The sequence below is a fragment of the Andrographis paniculata genome, unplaced genomic scaffold (genome assembly GCF_009805555.1).
Source record: "Andrographis paniculata isolate CXL003 unplaced genomic scaffold, ASM980555v1 Contig71END, whole genome shotgun sequence".
NCBI classification, from domain to species: Eukaryota; Viridiplantae; Streptophyta; class Magnoliopsida; order Lamiales; family Acanthaceae; genus Andrographis; species Andrographis paniculata.
This window is the reverse complement of record NW_026137608.1, coordinates 4,436,623-4,448,407: the sequence shown is the minus strand read 5'-3', so window position 1 is coordinate 4,448,407 and position 11,785 is coordinate 4,436,623. Positions and strand designations below refer to the sequence as shown.

Sequence of the window (11,785 nt, the reverse complement as noted above, 5' to 3'; positions counted from 1 at the left end):
ACACAATAGTGTAGGTTTGTTAAGTTCCGGCACATTCGAGTTAGTTTTTGCATGATATTTATAATTTACTATAGCCTTAAATCATTCTTAACCAATGCATCTCTCAAACGTTGGTTTGTTTTCTTCATCCCGGCCGCGTTTTACAGAGTCTGTTTATTATTGTTGAGATTAAATCTCGAGATGTTGCGCGAAACATGTACTTCCTAGATTGCTGTAAAAATATACGATACGAGAAAATGTTAATATATTCTCCAGATAAGTGTGTGCTTCATACCCAGGCTTGATTAAACTTGATCGAACATATGTCTCCGGCCCCTCTTGTTTCTCAAATCAAAATTTATTTTTATGGTGTTCATAATGAGAAGTTGTTAACGCCCTGAATTCAAGATTGGCGCACCTTGCATCCAAAACTCAAACACCATTGGAAACATGTCTTGCGCATGAAGAATAAGGGAACTCAAATTGGGGATTGGGAAATGTGGTGCGCGATGAAAAATTATGTTGTAATTTATAATTGATATTTTTATAATCGCTGCAATTATAAATATTTTATTATCTTATCTTTCATACTACTCTTTGTATGGTTGGTAATCTAAGTACATTGTCAATCTAAAATAGAAATATTACCACTATATGCTTATATGCTATAGCTTTATTTGTTTTTTTCTTTTTTTTTTTGTTTTTTTTTCGTTCTTAGGCGTTGTATCGATTTAGGTTTGAATGAATTAACTTGCAATATTGTTATATATTATGATATGGTACTTCTGAAATTTTTTAATGCAAAAAATTACTTAAGGAAGAACATGTCCAAGCCTAATATTTTAGTTCATATCTCTTTCTATTTCAAGGTTTTAACAAAAGGACAAATGCAATTTTTTATTTTTTTTTATTTTTATGATGATGATCCTTTGTTATCTTACTATTGTTGCTTTTAATCTACTACGCTATTGGTATATTTTTATAACCGAGCGGATCAATCTCAAATCAATCTGAAATTTATTGTAGGTATTAATTGACAATAAAATATGTCTTACTCTAACATTCATTTCGTTCTTTAAACATTTATCTATTTTTTTCATTTTGGTTCGTTCCATAATAAAGTTTTTTTTAGTAACTATCGTCTGCTTAACATTACAAATACCATTTCAATTTACAATATATTACACAAACGAGATTACATTTACATCATACAATAGTAAGGTTAATTCAATCTTTTTACCTTTATTTCTACTACATCATAATATAATGCTAATATTTCTAAAATTATGTGAAAAAATAAATTAATAGATAGATATAAGACGGAGGGAGCATATAATACTATAGCAATAATTTTTTTATTTTCTTTATTATATATATAAATAAACTCAATTTATTACATAACACTTTTACATAATGTATTTGTTAAACTTATATCAATATCCATCAAGATTATAAATTTCAAAATCAAACTTACAAATCCAAAGAACATAATATCTCAAATTAGTTTTAAAATTTAAATCCAATTAATATCTAAATCAAATTTTACCAAATATTTTCCAAATAAACATACCCTTAAGAGCAAGCACAATGGACCACGCAAGAAAAACCTCAATGCAATTTACACGTAGGTGATTTGTAGATATTTTAATATGATCATAAAAAAATTGTATAATGACATTTAATAATTCATAATGTATTTTTAAAAAATAAAACAAAAAAAAAAAAAAAAGAAAAAAAAAAAAGCAATGCATTGGCGGAGTCTCATGCTCGAGGCACCATCGATACTAAAAAACTTAGAAATTGGAAATAGAGACCAACTAAAAGGTTCAACTATATATATGCTCTAATGCATGTTTTCTTTTTCTTTTTCTTTTTTTTTTTTGTCTTTAATTTAAATAGAATTTAAAATTTTACAATTTAAATTTAAATCATATTTAATATACTAATATTTTATAAAATAAAAAAATTAAATAGTGAAAAATTAAATTACATTATAAAAAAAACTTTTTTAATTCTTATAAAAATTCAAAATATAAACATAAACAAAAAAATCTTTGTTTGAAATTTGAATTTTAAACAATAAACTTCTAAATTATATAAATGTATAATATAATATAAATATATTTTGATATAAAATATAAATTTAAAATAATATAAAAATTAAAAAATACTCTCTTCTCTCAGTCAGTGAAATTTACTCGCATCTTTTTAATATATCCGTTAAATTTATCCCAAAATAACAAATTTAGTATTTAACTATTATCATTTTATTCAATATTTATTTACATCACATCTCACTATTTTTTTTAACATTTCAGTCTCCTTAATTTTTTTTTTTTTAATTTCTAATTTATTTTAAAAAAATAACGCTAAATTATCTTTTTACTTTTACTATCTTTTTTTTTATAAAATATTATCTTTTAATCTCCGTTACCAATCCAAATCTTCTAATTTTTAACAGCAGGAGGGAGTAACAACATTATTAATGGATTGACAGAAGTAAGCTTATACATATAAACCCTACCTCCATTTCCAGCCTGACACCCGCTCCGCTCCCCGCTCTTTCTAAAACCCTAACCCTAGCCCCATCCCTCGGATTCCAGATTCCCGAAGGGTTACCATGGATTCTTCAAGCAACCCCGACAGAATTGACGCCCAAAACTTGCCCAATCAACCATCGAAAATCAGATTTTCATATGACGACGATGAAGAAGCGGCAACCGAGAGCTCCAATGTGGAGGAAGATGCTGCCATGTGTGAGCCTGAGGAGTCCTTTGCTGCTGGCGATGATAAGACAAGTGCGGATTATTACTTCGATTCTTATTCCCATTTTGGTATGGACTCTTTTTCCATTATTGTTTTTCAGCTAGTTATGAATATGAATATATATATATATATATATGTATATATATAGCGAAATTTCTGAGGGAAAGCTGGGCATTTGCTTTTATAATTGGAGGATTAACGAATGTTGTGACTTGTGTTATTCTGTTATGTTTATAAGTAAAAACACAGCCTTTTTTAATAATTGATTACCATTTTATGTTTCATTGTTTTTCAGGTATCCATGAAGTAAGTGTTCAAAGTTGGAAGCTGCTCCATTGCATGTTTCGTTTTGTTTTGTTGCACTTAGTCTGTGATTTGGAAAAGTCCTCTTTTCACATCTATTTGTTTGTGTAAGATTAATGTTCTTTATCTTGTTGCATCCCAATACAGGAAATGTTGAAGGATGTTGTCAGAACTAAGACATACCAAAATGTCATTTATAAGAGTTCCTTCCTTTTTAAGGATAAAGTGGTTCTTGACGTGGGGGCGGGTACAGGAATTCTTTCACTGTTTTGTGCCAAAGTTGGAGCCAAGCATGTTTATGCGGTAATGTAACCAGCGAGCTTGCTTATTTTTACTTGTGTTTGCTTATAGGAATTAGGATGCAATTCTATTTTACACATTGCTGGATAACGTGTAATTTTTGGTGTATGCATGTAATTTTTGTACCTTTTATAAAAATGCTTTTATGTTCTGGCTTGTTGTTAATATTTGAGGACTTTAACTCCAGATGCTAAGTAGCTACATTTCACCTTTGTGATAAGAAAAAAGGAGACAATATGTCTTATTGTGTGAGCGCAAATGTATGCTCGTATGGGAGTTTGTCTTCAAAGTTTTTAAGTATAATCATTCTAGTATTAGTTTAATTGTGAAGATTAAGATTGATCTGATTAGTTAGAACACTTGTATCTAGTTATAAATCAAATGAGTTTTTACTAAGCTAATTAGATCATGTTATTAATGCACTCATATCTATGTGACTCAACTTATACTCTTTGTCAGTTCCTTTTATTCTTACATAGGATTAGAGGTTACAAGCATCAAAACTAGTTTCTGTTGCAATGCTTGCTTAGGCTCTGGTTATTTGATCTTGCCATTTACAATATATATCTAGTGCTTATGCAGTTTAGCTTAATCAGTCTATTAATGTGTGCAAAGATCAAATAATTACTCAAAAGGAACAAATCGCATGAATTTGATAAGACATGGGTATCATCCAGGTTAATGATCACTTTAACTATGGAATAATATTGATCACTTTAACTATGAAATGATATGAATGATTAGTTGTTGAACTTCCCACCAAATTTATTTGGATATGTTTGGTTGTTTACTTGTGATTTTACACTCATATTTTACCATTCAATCTACCAAATCCCCTAAGAAAAAAAAAAAAACAATAATAATAATAATAAAATCACATCTAATACCAAATTTTCATTGAAAGCTTCGCATCTAACAATTATTTCTCCTTCAAAACATCACAGCACTAAAAAAGTCACAAGTAAACAAACCCAACTTGTTTTTCCCTGAAAACTGGGTTAATCATGCGATGATCAATGACCTGGTAAATAAAGAAATGATTACTGTAACCCCTTGGCAGGGAATCTGGTTCATGTTATTACTTCCCCATCTTGAAACCAGTAGTTTAATTGGTATTAAGTTGTCTTATTCCCCATTATTTATGTTTTCCAATTTCCATGTATTCCTGCCAAAAGATTAGCAGAAGTTACCATCTAACCTCTGAAAAAAGGCTATATGTTTGACAGTTTGTAAATGAACCTTGGAAAGGCATTAAGAAATTAGATAGCTAAGTTAAGCACTCCCATTAATTATATAAGCAAATTATAAAAAGAACTTTTCCCTACTAATTTTTTGGGTTTGTGAAATTGTTCAGTTTTACAAGGTAGGTGCTGAATCATCCGATAATCATCAATATCACTGTAAATTATTGTTCATATATTTGTTCATGCTATAAATAGTTTTCAAGAACTACTACATGTATGCTGAACTTCTTTGGTTACCCGATTCATCAGAGATATTTGATTTTATGTTAAAAGTGTATGCATGCTTACTTCATATGTTTCAGGTTGAATGCTCAGGCATGGCTGATATGGCTCAGGAAATTGTAAAGCGAAATGGATTTTCAAATGGTAGTGGCATAATGTTTTGTATTTTCTTTGCTGACTGTTATAAAATACATTATCATTTCTTCATTATGGCTCGCTTGTGACCTGTGATTGATCTAATGAGTTTTTCTAAAAAATTGTGCAATCAGTTATCACAGTTCTCAAGGGAAAGATTGAAGAGATTGAGCTTCCAGTTGCTCGAGTTGATGTCATAATTTCAGAGTGGATGGGATACTTTCTGGTCTATGAAAACATGCTAAACACTGTTCTTTATGCAAGGAACAAGTGGCTGGTAAGTCTTAACAACTTTTGTAATTAATATATGACTAAGAGACCTAATTTGCTAGTGAACACCCTCAAGAAGATTGTTCGTTATTCTGGCATACAAACTTCAATAAAATGTTTTATCGGTTTTATTTTGCTTTCCTTGTCCAGGTCCAAGATGGAATTGTGTTGCCGGATAAAGCCTCACTTTATTTGACAGCAATTGAAGATGCTGACTACAAGGAAGACAAGATTGAATGTGAGTCTATCTATGTCCGCTGCAATTGCTCTATCTGTTGTTGCCTTTTATGTGACTCTTTTCAATCTGTTTTACCCTTTTCCTTCATTTTCCATGCCACTCACAGTTTGGAATAATGTATATGGATTTGACATGAGTTGCATTCGGAAGCAGTCCATTATGGAGCCTCTTGTTGACACTGTAGAACAGAACCAGATTGTTACCAACTGCCAATTACTAAAGGTTTAACACTTATTATTTGTTTGCAGTCTTGGCGGTTCTGTTATTTATTAGTGATTTGTTTATGTTAGATGGGAATGCTAAATGCATTTGATCTAAACTTCTCTATTTTGCCTATTTTTCAGACAATGGACATCTCTAAGATGGAAGCTGGAGATGCTTCCTTCACTGCACCTTTCAAGCTTGTGGCAGAACGTGATGATTATATTCATGCTCTAGTTGCTTATTTTGATGTTTCATTTACCAAGTGCCATAAGTTGATTGGCTTCTCTACAGGTATGATGTTTTGCTTTAAATCATATATGCGTGTTCGTGTGCATGTGTGTGTGCTAGCTTGTTTTTTATTTAGATAGCTTTAAGATGTTATTGGGGAAAAATATAATTTTAGTTCTTTCAGTGCTGCTCATTATTTTGGTCCTCTAAGTAACCTTATGGGTGTGTTTGTTTTGGGGGATTTTCCCCCAAATACACTATTTATCCCATTATTTTCCCCTAAAAACATGAAATCAAACATCTATTTTTTATTTTTTATATTATACTAAAAATTAATTTTACATTCAAAACATCGCATCAATACCTATTTATATCACATCATACAACTATTCAAATTCACAATTCTTATTATTTAAATCCCAACGCAAAATCCAAACCCCCAAACAAACACACCCTATCTAGAAATAGTCTTATGTGTAACTTGTTGTCACTCTAATGATATTAACTATGTGTGTTATACCTACACATGCATTGTGAACCTTTACATGTCACATTTTGTAAGCTAGTTGGAGTTTCATGTAGAATTTGTATTATTAGAGCGAGACAATGAGATACAAGACAATGTGCTAGTAAAAAATCATGTAAATAAAAACAAATCACAAGTAAGCAAACACTAGGTCAACCCAATGTTACACATCAAATTTGACTCCAATTTTGTATTAAAAAATAATATATTAAAAAAATAAATCTAAACATCAGAATTTTTTTGTGCTGCGAAATTTTTGATCTGGCTGTAACAGTTAAGAGTGTTACACCAAAATGGTGTGACAAGTTGTGCTTCATTGGAGCACTATAACAATGTATTTACAATTGAATGCATAGGGTATTAGAAATATTATGTAAATTCTATGCATAGAATATTACGACTTTCATAATTAAATGTTTAGAAATGCCATAAATATAACAGTGTGATTTTGTATGAACGGATAATTATTGTACACTAAATAAGGTGTCATAAATGTATTAGATCGACGATTTTTAGTAAGAAGATTATTATATAAAATAAAATCAATGCACTATGGATGTGTTTGTGTTTGTGTGTATATTTGTACAGTGGTTTGATATAATGTTCTGTGAGATAGCATTGTAATTTTCTTGGGAGCTTGGAATAAGCATAGTAGAAAAAAGTAGTTAAAAGAACAAAGCCTACGTGGTGATATAATGATGAGCATACACCTTAAGTATTGAAAATATTGTGGTAAAATTAATATGGAGAAATAATTAATGAATACTTTTGTGTTCCTTTCGAATCAATCATGGGTCTAGGCTACTAATCAAATCTGTAAACTTGTTTTGATCAGTTCTTGTATTGAAAGTGCTGTATCTACTTAATCCTGTTTAAAGTTAATTCATTGTATATGTTTAATTTCTATTATCCTATACTCTACGTAAACGCTGCATCTGACATTAAAATTTAAATTGTCCACTGTTTGCCCGCTTCAGGAGCAGTCACAGCGTTACTCTATTGAGCTGCAGTCTAATTACTTATTTTGTTCTCTTTGATTATGTATTGATTCTAACTACTCGTATGCACACCAAATAATCTCGAACTTGCTAACTTCGCTCCATTTTTGTCTCTGTTCTTGGTTGTAATGTTCAATATACAGGACCCAAGTCACGTGCCACTCACTGGAAACAAACAGTTCTGTACTTAGAAGACGTGCTTAGCATTTGCGAGGGGGAAGCATTGACAGGGACCTTGTCGGTGGCACCTAATAAGAACAATCCCCGTGATGTGGATATAACTCTAAAATATTCACTGAATGGGAAACATTGCCAGGCCTCAAGAACTCAGTTTTATAGAATGCGCTGATCTCGATATCCCTTGGTTATATGGTGTGGTATTCATGCTCGGAAAGTTCAGAGAGCTGGTTTCCTGATTGTTGCATGTGGCCTCCTTCCGCTATATAATTTCCATTGAACTTCTTCAGTCATATTTCCCGGCCAGCTACTGCTGCTGCCCCCTTCGATGAGCTCTTGGCTTCCTGGTAAGTGATGGCTATCATATATTTGGGTTATTGGATCAGTTTTTTGTTCGATGCTATTATGATAAAGTGAACACATTTAATCGGCACTGTACTGCCTATGACATTGAATTAGATCTACATTTAGTGCAACTTGGTTGCTGTGTTTGTCTTGCCGGCTAAATTGCTGCGGTTTGAGTTTCATTTACTACCTAAAGATCAGAAATTTGAATCTATTCACACAGTTGATTGCTCCTATTTTTATTTTTTATTTTATTTTTTGTTACTGGCTTGTTTATATAGATATATATATATATCTGCTAGAATTCATTGTTTTCCTGTGTATATCCTGCTTATATTAAATAGATACAAAACTGAGTTGTGAAATGTGAATATGCTGAAGTAGGTATTATATGTGTATCATTTCACTATATAAGATTGCAATTTGGTTGCAGCATTGGTAGAAGAGTGTTTGTTGAATATTAGTAAAGATTGATTGATTGGTGAGTCCATTCAAATTCATTTATTATATGTTGAAGACTTACAGAAAGAAACTTTTTTTTCGTTCGGGTCAAATCAACCGTGTGGTGATTTGATTCAGTCGGCACATATAATCAAGGCTGACAACTGATGTTTTATATAGTTATATTTGTAATATATTGTATAAATATAGTTATTGTATTGAAATTAATAATATATTATGCTACGCGGAATTATATTATATGCTGGTGAAATGTGTTATGGGGAATTATATTATATACCAATGTGTTATCAAAATATATGTTATGTGAAATTATATAATGTGCCATTCGATATAAATATGTTTCTTATTATATTCATTCACATGCATTCCCATTATTAAGTATTAATGCTTCATTTAAATTAAGTAACACCATTGAAATCTTTCTTGTCTTTCACCCTTCATCCCATGTGGTGCTTTAATTTCTTCACCCATCTATTATTGTTATTATTATTTAATAGCATCAAGATTGTTCGAACCATAATAGTTGGGAAGAACAACAGCTCATTATTGGACTGCACAATACTTTTATTTTCTGGTGAATATTTTCTTCAGGAAAATGGTGACAACAAAGGATAATTCTACTGGGCCATTGTGTCCTTAGATAACTCTATGCATACGTGTGTATGTGTCTACGAGTATTCACATTTGTGTGTGTGTTTTTTCTTTTTCTTTTTATTTTTTTCTCTTTCTATTTTAATTTAAATATATAAATAACTAGTGTAAATTTTATGAATTAGCTATCTTAATGTATTCTTTGTTAATACTACAGTAATATAATAATAATAATAATAATGTGTACACGATTTTGATGAATACAGGAGACAAGAAAAAATCTGTGTACGAACGTGAAATAATTGAAGTGCTGCAGGAGAAGGGTGGTTAGAGTGGTAATCAACATCACCATAACTACTTTTCAATGCACCACTTGAATTAAATCAATATATGCTCTAAAAATCTCATTTACCATTTTTTACAAATATCATTATAATAGTATTATAATACACTGATATTGTTTTGCCATTTTTTCTTGATTTATATTAAGTAAATGAAATCATTAGAACTTGACGAATATATTATTATATATTCATAATATATTAATATATAATTTGTGCTTATATTAACTGAAGAATGTGTTCTTTTAAATTATATTTTATATTATATATTTGTATTATGTTAATATTCACATTATAATAAAATTAACTCTAACTACCAGATCAGTTTCTACATTATATGTATTGATTAGAGCTAATTATCACAGTACTACATCTTAGCTGCTGCAAAAGAATTCAATGTTAACGATTTTATATTTATTTATTTTAATTTTTTTTTATTGGAAAAAATAATCTTCACAATTATATATATATATGTATTTCATAAATGAATTTATATTTAAATGCAAAACACAAATATAAAGACAAAACCAACATTTAATTTCAACCCCACCATTATAATTATATATATATATATCAGACTACATTGTATTATTAATTCTGGAATCGTCAAGCCAAATAAAATAAAGTAAAATAAAATAGATGATCTAAATAATGCCCCTATGCTCATTTTTATTTCACAATTTAGATGAATTAATAGTTTGTTTGCTTTTGTGCTCAAATATATTTATTTCCTACAAAAAATTTGATAAATGTGTGATCTTTTGAAATGAATGGTATATATATAATATTTGAGGTCGGCCGAAGTTCTTTTTTTTTTTCTTTTTTTTTTACATTTTTTTTTCAAATTATTTTTTGTGGACCCCATCAAATATATATTATTATATTACTACTATATTTAAGTCCAGTATTTATATATACATATTATTATATTATATATTTATATATTTTTTTATATTTATTTTGTATTTTAGTTCGTGTTTATTTATGTGAGATATGAGAATGTGTATTTATTTATATTTTTTAATTCACACAAGCACATATTTACACACGATTTTCCTAAATTCAAGTATATACGCACACAGTTTGAATCAAATAGGATTTAGCCTTTAAATAAAAAAATATCTCACAATTTGATTTACAAGTATTTAATTAATTAATTATTTTTAGTATAAGGGATAATGAATATATTTTAATTGTACTTTGTTACTTCCTTTGTCCGTTAATTTTAACACATTTTAGGTGAAGTATAAAGAAAGCTGCGTTAGATTGTTATAAATTGTGTAAAAAATAATACTTTTTTCGTTCATATAAGAAGCAATATTTGAATTTTGGTACGAAATTTTAGGTGGATAAAATAAAGTAGAAATTAAATAATGCGATGAAAAAATATATATATTTATTTTTTATTTGAATGATATAATAAGATAAAATATATTAATGATTTTTTATTTTAAAAATATTGTAAAATAAATAGAACAAATCAAAATAAATATTTCAGAATACGTGCGACGAAAAAGACTACAAAAGTTTGAGAGAGAGCATAATCTTTTTCATAGATTTCATTTTCCGACAGCATAATCTAACACAGATAAGTCCCTTTGTCTCTTTATAAGGAGGCTATCTCGATCTACCTATTTCTATTTCCAATTCTATTATTTTTATTATTTATGTAAATAATTTCATTGGAAAGATATTACATTTATTCAAAAGGTATTTTATACTCCCTCCGTTCCAGATATCGTGTCTGTTACACTGTAGACACGGTATTTTAGGAGGGGTGTAATTAATAGATAATTAAAAATGTATTAGTAAAAATAATTATCCTATAATATAAATAATTATAAATTAAGATTAAAATAACTAATTAGTTTAATTAAAATAAAAAAAAAATAAAATTAAAAAATTTAAAATGAGATTAAAGTGTGCAATCATTTTCCAAAAAAGGAAAGTGACATGTTATGTAGAACGGACAAAAATGGCAACGTGAACATGGTATCTGGGACGGAGGGAGTATTATATATAAATTTCATTGGCTGTATTGAACTTATTTTTGCATTGTTTATTAAAATTTATTATCTATAAAATAATACTGCCTCCGTATACGTCCAATTTACCGTAAACACGAGAATTTAGATAAAGTATAATTAATAAGTGACTAAGAAGTGTATTTGTAAAAAAATAATTATTGTATTATAAAATTAATTATATATGAAAGTTAAAGATAACTAAATAGTATAATTAAAATTAAAAAATTATAAATTATAAAATTTAAAATGTGATTAAAATTTATAATTATATTTTCTAAAAAAGAAAGGATAAATAAGGTGGGACGGACGAAAAAAAAATAGTGGATAAAAAAGGTGGGACGAATGAAGTACTATATAACTTATATTTTTATTTTATACTCTCTTCATCTCAACTTTTTTGTCTACATTATTGTATATACGGAAATTTAG

At 28.8% G+C, this 11,785-nt stretch overlaps 1 protein-coding gene across 1 annotated transcript; it reads left to right on the top strand.

The window, feature by feature from the left end:
* Positions 1–2,488: 2,488 nt before the first annotated feature.
* LOC127265019 (protein arginine N-methyltransferase 1.1-like) lies at positions 2,489–8,199 on the top strand. The gene is made up of 9 exons (XM_051294662.1): positions 2,489–2,813; positions 3,041–3,051; positions 3,196–3,351; positions 4,895–4,958; positions 5,084–5,226; positions 5,370–5,457; positions 5,564–5,679; positions 5,802–5,952; positions 7,557–8,199. Exons 1-9 carry the CDS (start codon positions 2,600–2,602, stop codon positions 7,760–7,762), a joined length of 1,149 nt encoding a protein of 382 aa, XP_051150619.1. The 5' UTR covers positions 2,489–2,599; the 3' UTR covers positions 7,763–8,199.
* The last annotated feature ends 3,586 nt before the right edge of the window (positions 8,200–11,785 follow it).